General features: G+C 40.4%; 1 protein-coding gene across 3 annotated transcripts; it reads left to right on the top strand.

Moving 5' to 3' along the window:
* Positions 1–1398: 1398 nt before the first annotated feature.
* LOC307271506 (transient receptor potential cation channel subfamily V member 1-like) lies at positions 1399–15529 on the top strand. 3 transcript variants are annotated; one of them, XM_080053991.1, is made up of 17 exons: positions 1400–1959; positions 4310–4559; positions 7181–7381; positions 7879–8024; positions 8258–8410; positions 8676–8813; positions 8921–9225; positions 9357–9533; positions 11049–11204; positions 11304–11396; positions 11485–11555; positions 11644–11809; positions 11898–11964; positions 12073–12407; positions 13136–13245; positions 13781–13872; positions 13959–15529. In XM_080053991.1, the coding sequence occupies exons 2-17, from the start codon at positions 4420–4422 to the stop codon at positions 14036–14038; spliced, it is 2430 nt and encodes an 809-aa protein (XP_079910117.1). In that variant the 5' UTR covers positions 1400–1959; positions 4310–4419; the 3' UTR covers positions 14039–15529. The 3 variants fall into 3 exon arrangements, with proteins under 3 accessions (XP_079910118.1, XP_079910117.1, XP_079910116.1); XM_080053992.1 differs by having other exon boundaries at positions 1399–4559; positions 11304–11349; positions 11489–11555; XM_080053990.1 differs by having other exon boundaries at positions 1400–4559.
* The last annotated feature ends 913 nt before the right edge of the window (positions 15530–16442 follow it).

The raw sequence follows: 16442 nt of genomic DNA, 5'->3' as shown, positions 1-16442 counted from the left end.
CAGCATACCTTCCAAAACAGAGATATACCGTTACATTAGTCAGCATCTCTCTTCTGTGTTTGGCAAAAAAAGTTTGGACTCAGATTTGACATTGAACCATCTTTAGCATTCAATGCATCTTTTTTGTTATTTTATATCCACTACTGAGGCTCCTGAATATAAACGATTGTGTCCTGACTTCCTGTTAGAGAACTACATAGTTTTTTGTTAGTGCTTATCAGTTCAAGAAACTATGAGTCGGCATTAGCTGGAAAGATTCCCTAAATGCCCTAGGACAACAGCCGTTTCATGAGGAGATGATCAGGCATGTCACGTATTTAACTATCTTTGCCTGCAGCAGAACATAGCTCATTTATGATGACACTTTTTTTATGAATTAATGTGTTGGAGCCATTATGATACTCTTTGTTTTTGATTTATTTGGTGACATGTTGTTTTGTGTTTGACCACTGGGTGGAGCTTTGGCTCCTTAGAAAGCATTAAAGCTCCCATATTATACACTTTTCGGTTCTATTATACACCATATTATATGGTCTTAGTGGTCCCTAATACGTTTTTCTTTAATTGTTTGCTGAAAAAAACTTTCAGATAATTTATTGTACTATGCTGATGTTCAGCTAATCTCACAATGGCCTATTTTTTAAAAAAGAGCAGCAGCTCCCCTCGTAAATATACAATCTTTGAGCTCCCCCCGGCCCCTGTCCGGAAGCGAAGCCAGATACGCCTCGCCCTCTGTCTGTCAGGGCCGTGGACAAATAAGAAATAGGGGTGTGGGCTGCACAGTGGAAGCTTCTGGCTTTCCAGTTTGTGAGGTCAGAAAAGGGGAGAATTCTGACTGGAGTATATTGGGTGGGGGAGGGGTGGTGGTTTCAGAAAGGGGGAGAGTGAGAAAAGGAGAGTGTTATTTTTTAAAATATTTTGGCAGTCTCTAGGCACACCGTGGACCCATGGATATGTTAGAACACATTTAAAAAGTGCATTTAGCATAATATGTGACCTTTAAGTTCATCACCTGGCATGGCCAGGGGCCAATCCGAATAGTCCAATCTCCTAACCTATAAGCCTCCTTTCCTATACCTTAACCCCTAAACGTCATCGGGGTTAAGGAGAGATGAAAGGTGCTTCCTATCGAACATAGGAAAAGACAGCACTGTTTCAAATGAATTCGACTCCACGGGCCAATCCGAATAGTCTTTTTTGAATAGGAAATTTCCTTTCCTATCGAGATGAACCGGAAGTACTCGGGGATAGGTGATCCGAATTCTCCAAATGGAGATACTACTATCTCCTTTCCTTTCGCATAGGTTGGTCTGGAGTAAACTATGCTAAAGGAGGGTTAAAGGATGAATCGAGGCTCCTTTCCTATGCCTTTCCTAAGCATTTTGAGAATTCGGATATGCCTTTTTGAATTGTGTAAATGTTGTTCTTAATAATAAAGAATTTAAAAAAAAATATTATTTCATCATAAAAAAATGTTTTTGTTGAGAATTCGGATCACCTATCTGCCGAGTACTTCCGGGTCATTGGCCCTGGTGTGTGTAATATGGGGAAAGCAAACAGTTTTGTACCGTGTCAACATGTAAACTTGTCAGCATCTGTGAGACGTTGTTTGCTCTGTACTTAACAGCCTGATATTTAACAAACTTACCTTACAAGAATGAAACAACTGGAATATGTGCTATTGGTGAGCATGCAATTGTAATTGGTTGTATTGGACATTGGTTATTGGATACAAAAGGCTCTACAAATGCCTTTATTGTCATTGCACATTAAATTGAATAACTGTTAAATAAAAAAATATAGCTGCTGTAAATAAACTATGGGATAAAATGCATAGTTATTGTACTGTACATCATTTGTATGGTGTTGGGATAAACATTGTTCTTTAATCTGGAGGTGCTGCATTTCGTGGCCCTGTATCGTCTTCCAGAGGGCAGCAGTATGAACAGATGGAGAAGGGTGAGTACTGTCGTTTACAATCCTGCAGGCGCTCCTGTTAATTTGCACACCTTGTCTCTGAAGGCATCTAAGTTTATTTAAGCAGAATAAACAAGCATATACAATAAAGAGGGTGTGCCTAGGCCAGTGTGGACATATAATCTATCCACCTAGTCCTGGGACTTCCTTCTCCCAGCTCGACGTGCCCCTGGAACTACTCCCTATGGCAACGCCAAGTGGGCATCCTTACCAGGTGCCCCAACACCTTCAACCGGCTCCTTTCTACGCAAAGGAGTAGCGGCTCTGCCCCGAGTTCCTCACAAATGTCTGATCTTATCAACCTGTCTCTAAGGGAGATGCCAGCCGCCCTCCTGAGAAATTCCATTTCAGCCGCTTGTAACTGCGATCTCGTCCTTTCGCTCATTACCGAGCCTTCATGACCATAGGTGAGGATAGGGACAAAGATTGTTCTGTAGAGCAGGAGCTTTTCCTTTCAGCTCCACTCTCTTTTCGTCACAACGGTGCAGTTAATTGAATGCAATACCCCCCGCTGCTCCGATTCTTTGGCCAAAGTCATGCTCCATTGTCCCCTCACTCGCGAACAAGACCCGAGGTACTTGAACTCCTTCACCTGGGGGTAAGGACTCATTCCCTACCAAGAGTAGACAATCCATCGGTTTCCTGCTGAGATCCATGGTTTCAGATTTAGAGGTGCTGATCCTTATCCCAACTGCTTCACACTCAGATGTGAACCGATCAAGTGAGAGCTGTGACTACACCTCAATTAATAATAATAATAAATAATAATAATAATAAATAGCCTGTCCATGAATCACAATAACCAAAAGGAAAAATATCTTTCAGAAATATTAAATCTATCACCCACTCTGATATTTTAAGCCTCTCTTGCAGTAAAATGGCTGCCTCATCTGACCCATTGTCAGACAATCCATCTCATTTTATGAACTAGTACAATGAAACTCACTCATCCTGTCTTGACCACTTAGAAACGATTAAATCAAAATTAGTATTGACTCACTCAGATCCCTGGTACACTCCTGAATTCCACCAAATGAAACCTGTGAGCACCAGCTTGAAAGACACTCAGTGCGTTTCCATGGCACAACTAGATTGGAATAAGACATATATCAAACTAGACACTCAAACGGACCGTGTCACTTGTCTGAGTATACATGGCCTTTCAGGAATCGGATAAATGTCCGATGCATGGCTGTCTCCACTATGCTAGGTGGCGCTGCAGCCCTTTCAACAAGTGGTTTTAGAGCCACGTCCGGTTCTCTTCCGGCAATAACCCATGGTGTACTGTAGCCTATAACGCGTAGGCACACAAGCACAGAACGAGAAGTCCGATATGCGATATCCGATCCCTGTATACATGCAGAGAGAATGCCAACAATGAACGAGTTATCTAGGTGTTCTTATCCGACTTCTCTTGTCCGTTATTGTGCCGATTTGTGTGCGAAGTAGATCGGATAAAGGTGTTAACATGCAGTTTAAAAGTCCTGTTGAAGTCTTATTCGTTTAGTTACCCGATTATGAGTCTGCATGTAAACACACTGAGTGAATCTCCAAGCCCACACAGACTACCTTCAGGAATACAGAGACGCTCTCACCACCTACTACTCACACACTCATACACTTCTCAAACCCAGTACCTTCAAATCCTTCACAGTCAACAAGTTCAACACCTTCCTTCTGTTTTTCACAAAAGAAAAAATGCACCATCTTCAAAAGAATAGTCCTTCTGCCCTCTTTTTCCACCTAATTAAATTTTTCTTCAAGTCTTAAATTCACACTTCTAAGTTACAATTTTGAACCATGTTTGGCTTCCAAACCAGTTGTGATGCCACAAAATCAAGCTAGACCTTGAAGTATATCACATTAAACAGTTACTGAATTAAATAAAAGTGAGAGTCTAATCATAGTGTTTTAGGCTCATCACTATTGAAAGTGGTATTCAGATACACAAGATAAATCATTAAATAAACTGCCAAGTTATAGTGATGTTTTTTTTAGAATTTAGTTCCAAATCCATAACTTAATTGGTGTCACTATTCATCATGATCCCCATTAATGTAATTACCTTTTTAGTGAAGCATTTAAACATTTCTTTGAATTAAAATTGACAAAGTCAGTGTTGTTTCACATAATCAGCAGTACAAACAGTCCAAAAAGTAAGAACATATGATTAACTAAACACCTCTTAAAAAGGAAGTGGATCAGAGTGAGATTCTGCGGAATGTAGTATAACAGGCTTTCCTTCAGGGCGGGTCAGAGAGGGTGGAGCCCAGGTTATACATTCTATTCATAGCAAGCTAACAATCCACCTTTCCTCGTGTTGTGCCTTTAGTTGTGATATCCCACACCTGTGCAGCTGTAAATTTCCATAGCTGATGACTTCACTGGAACAAATGCAGTTTCTTGTAATACACGATCAAGACTTGATTATCAACAAATGCGATGGATGGTGGACAGCAACCGGACAGCACAGAGCCAACCACAGGTGAAGGAGAGGAGAGGAATACTCTGGATTTGCACTTTAAAAACGAAAGCTGTGCAACTATGGCTGCCCCTTTGGATACTGTCATCCAAATAACTAGGTAAGTGGTCCTTCTAGGGAATAGGCTACCTGGTGTTATATTTATTTCCCAAAGGTTATCCACATGACCTTTTAAAATCTGAAATAATACAGACAGTCTGCTGGAAGCACATAAATCTGTCTGGTTCAACAGTTAAGAAAAAAAATTATTTTAGGTTTTTGGGAATACTAAGCTGTGGTTGAACCATGAAGCGAGTTTTACATACAACACCACAATCAGTGATACTGTGTATCACAAAAATGGATTTGTTAAACTGTGCCAATCCCATTAAATGGGGCATGTGATACGTCATCTAATTTCTCTGCTGTACAAAATAGACCAATTGCCTGCCGCCTACTTTACCCTAACAAAACAGGTGAAGAATATTAAAACAAAACTAGAAATCCCGCGGAGATTTGGAAAGTACGGGCCGCCCCCGCGCAAATCGGGGAAGGAAAAAAATCACGGCCGACCCCCGCGGTCCCAGAGGCTTTACTGTAGAGCGCCGCGAGCCGTGCACGTCTGACAAACGATGAGTCGATCGGAGTCGGGGGGAAAGGGGCGTGGCCCGGCAAACATTGCATTGGCGAATGACGGTTTTCGCATTTGTGGCGCCCCCTATGGGTTAACCTCGACAAGCTTAGAGGGACACGCTACCACATGTCTTCCGCACGTATCCTGCAAGTTTCACGACGATAGGACCTACGGTCAACGAGTTATGGCCAATTTGTAATTAAGCCCCGCCCCTGCGTAAATATTTTAGTCAATGGCGGCCATGTTTTCCAAGCTATCCTACTGATATTTTTCGGAGACGTGCGTCACAGTCCCCCGGGGCTTCGTGAGACATTTGGTGTCGATAGGGTAAAACTTGAAAAAGTTGTGGTTAAAACCCTGTTTTTCAGTTTATGCTAATTCGCCGAAAATATTTCCAGGTTGACTTTTATGGTCCAAGAGGCTTTTTTGTAGAGCACCCTATCATACAGCCGTGTGAGAAATTTCAAGTCAATCGGACTTACGGTGTGCGGGGCGTGGCCTGTCAAACTTTCTTCAGTCTGGGTTTAATTATAGCGCCCCCTAGCGGAAATTACAAAAAAATTCTGAGAGGCTATATTGTAGAGCACCATGAGCTGTACATGTGTAATCAATTTCAAGTCAATCGGAGTCGGGTGACTTTTGTGGCGCCCCCTATGGGTTAATCGCGATAAGCTTTGAGGGACACGCTACCACATGACTTCTGCACATACCCAGCAAGTTTGATGATGATAGGACCTACGGTTAAGGAGTTATGGCCAACGTGTTATTAAGCCCCGCCCCTGCGTAAACTTTTTGGGCAATGGCGGCGAAAAAAATAATCATGGCTGACCCCTATTGTCCGTGAGGCTATATTGTAGAGCACCATGAGCTGTACAAGTGTAATCAATTTCAAGTCAATCGGAGTCGGGTGACATTTGTGGCGCCCCCTATGGGTTAACCTCGATAAGCTTCTATGGACATGCTACCACATGACTTCCGCACATACCCAGCAAGTTTGATGATGATAGGACCTATGGTTAAGGAGTTATGGCCAACGTGTTATTAAGCCCCGCCCCTGCGTAAACTTTTTGGTCAATGGTGGCCATGTTTTTCAAGTTGTCCTACTAATCTTTTACGGGTATGTTTATTGTAGTCCCCCGGGGCTTTACGAGAAATTTGGTGTTGATACAGTCAAATTGCAGAAAGTTGTGGATAACACGCTGTTTTTCACTTTATGCTAATTAGCGGGAAATATTCCCTGAAGAAATGTTATGGTCCCAGAGGCTTTTTTGTAGAGCACCCTAACACACACCTGTGTGAGAAATTTCAAGTCAATCGGAGTTACGGCGTGCGGGGCGTGGCCTCTCAAAGTTCTTTCAGTCGGGACTTCATAACAGCGCCCCCTAGCGGAAATGGGAAAAACTGTATAATAGCACACGATTCGGGGTGGGGACGCACGTTGTGTGAAATTTTGGCATGTCTGCGTGCAACGGTGTGGGAGGAGTAGCAGCTCAAACTTTTGAGGCAGAAGGAGAAGAAGAAGAAGAAGTAAGATTAAGTATGGTGGAGAGTAATAATTACGGGCTCCTAGTAAACTAGGAGCCCGTACTTAATTATTAAAGTTGAAACTCATACTGTTGCTGCTAGTAAGGTGAGAGAGGGATGCAAAAAAAGAAGCTAATCATGTGAATTTACTATATAACATATATATATATATATGACGTCTCTGCACTCTAAATGCCTTATATTTATTTCTTACCACGGCACTGACATTAAGAGGTCTTCAACTATACTTAATAATTGCATGGAGGTCTGACACTGTTCTATATTGGAGGATCAGTTGGAGCAGAGCTCATATTTCTATCAAGTGTAAATTAAATGTATTAATGACCAAATATGTAGTCAGAGCATATTTCAAGATAAAATCTAACACTAAAGCAGCAGTGAGCGACACAGTATGAGTTGCGTGGGGAAGAAACTGCTCAAACACTTTGAAGTTTATAAAGTCCACTTATTTATCTGCCAATGTCCAATAAATATGTCAAGTTGGTGGGCTGTTATTTTTAACTTTTAAAATGTTATGACATGTTTATTTAAATTAGTTCAATTTGCTATATCTTCTTATTCAGCTGCAATCCATTGAAGCCAAACAATGAAGAAGAAGGAGATAAGGGAAATACTTTGGATTTGCCTCTCAGAGATGATCACTCAGAGATGGAGCCACTTTTGGATGGAGAACGATTATCTTTGGGGACGTCTCAACCTATGGAACCCTATGACCTATGTGACGGGAGCGCTGCACCTATGTACGACGTATTCCCAATAACTAGGTAACTGGTCTCACTTGTTAAAATCTGGTATGTTATGTCTTTCTCAAAGGTTATGCATTTGACCTTTATTTATCAAATAAACGATACATTGTAGCTTTTACACTTCAAACTTGATAGAGCAGATTTCAAATTAAGACTTAAGAAATGCATGTAAGTCAGATACTATCGCAAAATGAAGGACACAGTCAGAAAAGGACTCACCATATCCGACGCCTATCGCTTTCATGCTGGACTGCAGACGAGCAGCTTCTAGTTTCCGTCTTCTGAAGATTAACAAGAGTATACTAATCCCATTTTCTGGAACAGAGTCCTGCTCCAGATCCTTATCCAAAGAAACCCATTAATAACTGTTGTTTAACTAAAGTTTGTATGACCAGATTCCTGATCATAAGAAGTTAAGAGTTGAAATATAGTGAGCTGGAAATCATGACTTGCATGTTGAATTGAATAACCAATAACTTAACTGTATATGATTTTCTATATTTCACACCAAATAGTCCTGGTGATGACTACACTGACAGTACAGAATTCACCAAGGAAAGAGTATTCCGAGCGGCATCTCAAGGAGATAAAAGTCAACTTCATGGCTTGCTTGACTACCTGAAAGATAAAGAAGTAAAACTTTCGAGTGAAGAATTCACAGGTATGTAAAAAATAAGCAGTTTTTTGTGTCTTATTTTTTACTTGCATCGTCCTGCTATTACACTACCATGTGTACGCTGTGCAGGAAACAATTGAGAAAAAATTATATGTCAAAGTAATTTGTGCATGGTGAAACTAGTTTTTTCTGTTTAAATTAATCACCAACATGATGTATACAACGATGTGAATAATATGGTGAGAAACAAAACTTCATAATGTGTGCTCAACTTTCAGATAAGGAGGATGGGGAAACAGTGCTGATGAGGGCTTTTCTGCATCTTAAAGATGGCAAAAATGACACTATTGAAGAACTCCTCGACATAGCAGAGAAAACAGGAGATTTAGAAAAATTAATCAACGCATCTTTCAAAAATTCTGTCTATAACGGTAGGTGAAACAAAACTGTCTGTAATAAGAAAAAATGAGGAGACCACTCCAAATGATCCAGTTTCCGGTTTTACTATATATAGGTGTGTGTTTTGAATACAACAGACAAAATTTTTCCAAAATACACATATTTTCATTCAGAACATCTATTTCCTGAAAATGACAACTTGTCAAACTGTGTGGACTTTTATCTTAAACTTGAGAGACTAAATGTGTGCAGAACACATACAGAATCATTCCTGTAACAACAAAACAAATGTTTCAGGTCAGACAGCGTTGCACATCGCCATTGAGAGAAGAAGCTTTGACCATGTGAAGCTGCTGGTCCAGATAGGAGCAGATGTGCAAGCCAAGGCCGATGGGAAGTTCTTCCAGGATAACGAAGAACCTGGATTTTATTTTGGTGGGTAGTGAGTGACATCTTAAATATAACCAGCTGCTAAATTTGCCACAACAGTTTTTTATGGAGAAATCGTATCACTAAAAGCCTCTTTTTGTGTTTTCCAATAGGAGAGCTTCCTCTGTCACTGGCTGCCTGCACCAACCAGCCTGATATTGTGTCTTTTCTCATCGACAATGAATACAGAAGTGCTGACTTGACTGACCAAGACTCACAGGGAAACACTGTCTTGCACGCCTTGGTGGTCATAGCAGACAATGAGACAGAAAACACAGATATGTTTGCAAGCATGTACGACAGCATCCTTATTCAGCACAACAAACTTGAGAAAAAAGGAAATGTCCAGTTGGAAGCAATTGGAAATAAACAGGGGCTAACTCCTCTGAAGCTAGCAGCCAATCTTGGCAAGATTGGGGTGAGTCCATTATTTTAATTGTTTTAATTTTTAGATATGACTTGATGGAACGTCAGGTGTGATTTGTGTGCAAAGCAAGAGACATACTGTGTATTGACTAATTATCTTTTTATTGATCTCTCATTGGCCAGCTGTTTGAGCACATGTTGCACAGGGAATTCAAGGATAAGGATACACAGCATTTGAGCAGGAAGTTACCAGGATGGCGCTATGGACCTGTTCAATCTTCGCTTTATGACATGAGTTCCATTGACACCAACGAAGAAAACTCTGTGTTGGAGATAGTTGTCTACTGGAGTGTCATGAAGGTCTATACATTATATTTTCCCTATTGTTATTTGGTGAAAGTATGATATTTGCTGATATGGTAGAGGTTAGTTAATTGTCATGTGAGTGATATGCGACATAATACAGCAGCAACATGTTTCTTGTGCAACCAATAAAACCAACAGTACAGAATGGAATAATGCACAGCATGTATGGCAGCGCTTCTCAAATGGTGGGGCGCGCCCCCCTGGGGAGGCGCCGTGAGTTGTCAGGGGGCGGGGGGGGGGGGGGGGGGGTCCAACTGACCAAAAAAATTAAATAACATTTTTTTGCTAGCAAGCGCGATGTGTGCTTGTGTATGGTCATATCCGCGCGAAAGGCCGCGATTTGCAGTAAATAAATGTCTCCAACTGTCTCTGTAGGCTATTTAAAAAGAAATCAAGCAAGTAGACTAATAATAACATTAATGAATTATTGGTTATCACAGAAGGCCTATTGGCCAATAATTAAAAAAAAAAACACCACTTTAACTATGTTTACAGTTTAAAAATGTTTTGAATGAAATGCAAACCTCAGTGAATCATTTGCTCTTGTTTCTCTGTCCTGAGATTCACACAGACTGAGTAGTCTTGTTTAAATGTTACAAATTGAGCTAATAAACTGAACTTTTAATTTTTTTGCTGCAGAAGTTATCTCAGCTAATTTTTGTTATCTAATTTGATAGTAAGGTGATTGTATGCAGAATGCTCATGCCAGAAACTCATACAGTGGTTTCGTACAGATAAATAAATAAATATTAGCAGGTTCTCAATAGTATTTCAATTTAGGGGGGGGGCAAAAACAATTATTTCCCCTAGGGGGGGCATGACAGAAAATAATTGAGAACCACTGATGTATGGTATCACACACTATGACCTCTGTTCCATTGTCAGACAAAACATACTGCTTCAAATATTAAGGCACAGGATTAAGCATTAGGTGAAGTAATAGTGTGCTTATATGAATGATAATGGAGGAGTCACAACAACAACAGTGTAAACTGTGATAGATGCACTACAAAAGCCAGTCACTCCTCACTTTCCGTCCGTTTGTGGAAGGTAGCCCCTGATTGGTTCGTGTAGTCGCTGACGTCAACATGGATGACAAATGTGAAGCCTCTGAGATATGGCTGGTCTACGGAGGGCATATTCATGACTACATGACCCAATCAGGGGCTACTTTGATTTGCCTGGTCATTTTGTGACCATGATCAGAGAAAGTCCAGTCCTGGGGGAGAGAAACAAATGTGAAGTTTGCTACATCAGGCTGGCCTTACCAGGCAAGGTTATTGCTGTTGGCAGGAACTACCTTCTTTAACAGTCTTTATTACCGCAGAGTTTAAGAAGCTTCCTACTAAAAACCCTGTGCTGTCTGACCAGTAGGCTGGTTAGGGAGTATATGTGTTTTGGCAAAGAAACTAGGCACTGATATCAGGCCTTTGTAATGACACCATGCCAGTTTAGGTAGAGGACATACATTGGTTTAATGTGAAGATTGTGCTGTGAACATTCCCTCAGAATCGACCTGAGATGCTCCAGATTGAGCCTCTACGCAGTATTCTCCAGGATAAGTGGGACAGATTTGCTTCCAAGTTATTCTTGATGAATTTCTTGATTTATGTCGTATACCTGAGCATCTTCACCGCTGTGGCCTACTACAGGAAGCAAGGACAGGTACAGAGAAAACCACACTATCTGACTATCTTCCAACAGGAAAGACTGTTAAACAACTTTATCAAGCTAAGCAAAGTCTCCTAACTTTTCAACTTGCAGCCACCGTTTCCCCTTGAAGTCCCACTTGACTACCTCCGCTGCATTGGTGAGCTCATTAGTGTCCTGGGAGCAGTCTGGTTCATCTACAAAGGGGTAAGAACATTGAATCTGCCCCAATATTTCACACAAAGTAAAAATTTATTTTTAATTTCTTACATTATATGTCTGACTTCTGAATCAGATAGGTTTTTTCAAGAGAAACCATACAAACTCCAAGACTCTATACAATGATGGATTAAATGAAATTCTATTGTAAGTATCGCCATGAGATCTTTGTGTGAGCAAACCTCTGTTTGGATGGCTTTTAATATTTTAACACTTACTTCCTTTGCGTTTGCAGTCTCCTGCAGGCACTGTTCCTTCTGATCGCCGCCTTTCTGTACTTCTGTGGGCAGAGAGAATACGTTGGACTCCTGGTGCTCTCGCTGGCTCTGGCCTGGATCAATGTTCTTTACTACTCAAGAGGCTCTAAGCAACTGGGGATCTACAATATCATGATTCAAAGAGTAGGAATTAAGTTTTAGTAACTGAAAGAGTTGGTTGATAGGTGAGAAATTGGTTGCCCTGTTTAAAGCCTTGTCGTCTCTTTTCTAGATGGTCCTGGGTGACCTACTAAACTTTTTATTCGTCTACAGTGTCTTGCTTTTTGGGTTTTCTGCTGGTAAGACTTTCATGGACTCTAAATACAAAACGCTAAACATTTGCTGATAAAAGGCTTCAATGTTTTCCAAGGTTGAGACTTCTGACTTTAATTTCTCCTCATCCATAGCTGTTGTTGCTCTGATGATAAACTCCCCTCCAGCGCCTGTGAAACTGCACAACGGCACATTGGCAGAAGGAACAAGTTTTAGTAACGAGCCACTTGAGGACGAGAAGCCAAGTTACAAAAGCTTCAGTTTTACACTAATGGAAATGTTCAAGTTCACTATTGGAATGGGAAACCTGGAGTTCACTGATCATGTCCTATACAAGGAAGTCTTCTACGTCCTGCTCATCTTGTACATAATTCTCACGTACATCCTACTGCTCAACATGATCATTGCCCTAATGGGCACTACGGTCGAAAGAATCACCCTAAAAAGCAAAAATCTCTGGAATCTGCAAGTAAGAATATGTTATAGTCTGTTATCTAGCTTTCAGAATACAAAGACTAATATTCACAGGATTCTGTTGGTCTCAAAAATCCACTATAATTCTTGAGGATTCCTGTAAATGCTGCTGATTAATAGCAAAGCAAACAAAGGAAATGTAGGTTGCATCAGGGTGCGATCGGGGTCAGGGGCACTTGGTTCCTGTCCTGTCTTTAAAGGTGGATTCAGTGATTCTGGAGAACACTTGTTGTCAAAAAAACTTTGTCAAAATCAGTGAAAATCTCCTCACGATCCGCTTCCTGTCCATTGGGGGTCATACACAGCCTAGGCTCTGTAAACTGGTACGTAAACAAAGGGTATGTACACAAATGGGGCCCACCATAGCTAGCAACATAATATTTACAGAGCTTAGGCTGTGTATGAATAACAGCTTTTTTTCAGCATGCACACAGTACATACAAGTTTGGATTGTTCACGATATTCACTGATTCGAGAAAAAGGGATTTTGATAACAAGCGTTCTCCAGAATCGCTGACTTCAGCTTATAGACATGAGCTCCCTCAGAAAAAGGATTTGTCAAATCTTAGGAAAGGGGGTCTTTGAAATATTAACCACCCGGTCGTCCATGATGTGTAGAAGCAACAGATCACATACAGCTGAGAGTTGCCATGGTATAGTTCACACTCTAGATTTCATTTAACGCATTGGACATTTTTTGTGACCACTTTTGCACATCCGCAGAAGGCTTTCGTGATTTTGGACATGGAGAGGAGCCTGCCGATGTGCCTGAAGAGTAAGCTGTACGAGAAAGTGTCCAGTTTGGAGAAACACGATGATCGTAGATTTATCAGGTAAACCATCAGTTGAAGTGTCAGATATTTGTTCTTGCTGTTACTTCATTTCTACTTTCAATATTTTAACCCTTTGTTGATAAAACCATGTCCTAATATAATCTTCCCACCCAGCAATTCTGAGTACACCTTTTATACACTACCATTTCCAGCGACAAGTAAGTTGAGTTAACACCACACTCCAGAGGGGGTCCTTGTGAAGCCCCAGCCAAAGTATAGCTCCCCTGGAGCAGTTTGGGGTTAAGTGTCTTGCTCAAGGACACAATGGTAGAGATGATGGGCACCGTAGATGTAATAGCAGCGACTACTAGTTTGACATCTAACACCCTTGCTTGAAATACTGGAATTTGAGTGAACTCTACAAAGGGTCAGTTCACCCAAATTACAAAGACTTATTTTTCTTTATTTTTTCTTTACTTTTACTTATTTGGGTGAGCTGATCCTAAAAGTGTCTTATGTTAAATAAAATAGTCATAAATGCTCATGTTAAGCATTCAGTGTTTTCACTTGATTAATAATTGTTCTTCATCTTCAGGGTGGATGAAATGCAATGGGGACAGTGGAGGTCAGACCTTGGTGTTTTCCAGGAGAAGAGCATGATGAAACATCACAGCAACGAGAGACCTGGTAGGGCAACAGACCTCACACAGCTTCACAACTTACTGTTCATTTGTTAAAATGTCATTAATATGATCCGCCATTAAATCTTTCAGGGAACAGGTGGACCCCAAATTCACTCTTGGAGAGGATCCGTGCCAAATATCAGAGACAACAGATTTCCGAAATTCCTTAACTTCATCAAAATCAAGAATTTAAACGTTTTTAAGTTGTTTGAAATCTTAGCAAATTATGATATTACTTTTTACTGTGTTGCATGAAGTCCAAACATTTGCTAAAACTGCTATAACTTGTAATACCTTTGGCCCTTTTTCTTTTTATTGATATATGTGCCCAGAAGTTGACAGATTTTTGGATAGTGTAGTTTGTCTAGCATTGTAAAGAGAGCTATATTAACTAACTTAAAATGGCTGGTCCCACATCTGCCAAAAGGATGGTCTCTTGTCTCTAGAGACCAATGCATCCATTGTTGGTGAGGTTATGGCTCAACTGGAGCTTTATACACCATGATTGCATTATGCCAATACAGAAAATATAATTTGCTGGTCAAAGTTACGAGAAAATTGTGGTTTACCATAATAATCAGCTGTGCTTTATGTATTTTTGCTTGTTTACAAATATACATGTCGACTTTATCCACATTCTTTAACTACTTCATATACATTTTTTATGTGTACTCGTCTGCTTTTCTTTTGACGAGATCATGGCTGCTTGATCAAGACAACATAGTGATATAATTCCTTGTCGTCTGTACATTGTCTATAATGGTCACATTGTGTGTGTGTGTGTGTGTGTGTGTGTGTGTGTGTGTGTGTGTGTGTGTGTGTGTGTGTGTGTGTGTGTGTGTGTGTGTGTGTGTGTGTGTACACAGCGATGATGGACAGTTAAAATGTTATTAGAAATTAGGGATAGGACCATGTGAAGCAAGGTAAAAAAAAATCCTTGAAAGAATTTACACCCTGGGGCGGCAGTGGCGAAGTGGGTAGGGAGTCTGCCTCTGGAGTGCAGGGTCGGAGGTTCGATTCCCAGCCTACCCACATGTCGAAGTGTCCCTGGGCAAGACACTGAACCCCAAATTGCTCCCGATGGTTCAGAGAGCGCCTTGCTTGGCAGCTACTGCCATCGGTGTTTGAGTGTATGAATAAAAAATGTGTATTGTGAAGCGCCTTGTGACCCTGGTCTGTGAAGGGCGCTATATAAAATAAAGCTTACTTACTTACCCTGTGTTTTTTACCTGATTCTGACCATCTCTGACCTGCTGATCCCTTATGAACCAGTCAGAGCTCTTAGGTCGTCTGGGACTGGGCTATTGAAAGTCCCCAGAGAAAGGACTAGACAGGGAGAGGCAGCCTTCAGTTGCTTTGCACCCAATCTCTGGAATAAACTTCCAGGGGACTTGAGGTCTGCTCCAACACTTGGCTCTTTTAAATCAGGTCTGAAGACCTTTCTGTTTCCATTTTAAACTGTAATTTTTATTTTTATTTACTTTCATTTTTTTAAAATGTTTTAATTATTTTTATGTTTTATTTCTATTCATGTTTTTCACTCGCTTTCTTTAATGTGTGCTCTATACTTGATGTATTTTGTTCTTGCTTCTGTAAAGCACCTTGAATGGCCTTGTGTCCGAAATGTGCTTTAGAAATAAACTTGCCTTGCCTTGCCTTGATTCAAGATGTTGATTGTCATGTGTACAGTAAAACTGTCCGTTGCACTGAACTTTGAAATACTTACTCTGTTTGTTTTACTACACCAATATGTAGGCCTACAATATATAACCTACATGTTATGAAGATAAACTAAATGCAATAGGATCTGTGTGCAATTTCCAGTACTGAGTGAAGTGCAAGATGCAGCAGTAGAGAATTAAATACATATTGTTAGCCTCATAGCATAATTACCTAAATCATATTTACTCTACTCTACTTTTACTCTACATTTTCTCTATTCTACATCTACTCTACATCTACTTTTCGTTAGCCTAATAGCATAATTGCCAAAGTCTTATTTATAAAGTAGGGTAAAGTGGATGTAGAGTAGAGTAGATGTAGAATAGAGTAGATGTAGAGTAAAAGTAGAGTAGAGTAAATATGATTTAGGCAATTATGCTATGAGGCTAACGATATGTAGCATAGTAGGCTATAAATAGGGTAGCCTATGTATAAATATATAAATATGAATAGGAATAAATAGTGAGTTAATTCTAAGTAGCCTATAGGCCTAACCATGAAGAGAGACTGTCTTTCTTGAGTCATGTCTTTGAATACTAATTATGCTGCCCTCGGCCTGCGTTACTGGTGCAGAACTAGACAGCTAGCGAACAGTTCAAGAGAAGGCAAGCTGAAGTGTGATTTTGTCCTTTTATTTTCTTTCTTTCATTCTTCATACACTTCTCTTTACTGTAAAACTGTAAACAGAAAACGAAATAAAGATACATGAATCCTATAATGAATACTTAAACATTTCCACATGACATGAATCTACACACAATCCAGCGATCTATTTTCAACCAACACAAAACGTGACCTAGCATAGCTAAGTAGAATGAGATTAGCCAACATTTCCAGGCAAAGTAAACATCA

Source organism: Ammodytes marinus, assembly GCF_949987685.1.
Source record: "Ammodytes marinus genome assembly, chromosome: 3".
In the NCBI taxonomy this organism is placed as follows: domain Eukaryota; kingdom Metazoa; phylum Chordata; class Actinopteri; order Uranoscopiformes; family Ammodytidae; genus Ammodytes; species Ammodytes marinus.
Note: the sequence above shows the minus strand (reverse complement) of the source record. Positions and strands in the feature narration are given on the sequence as shown.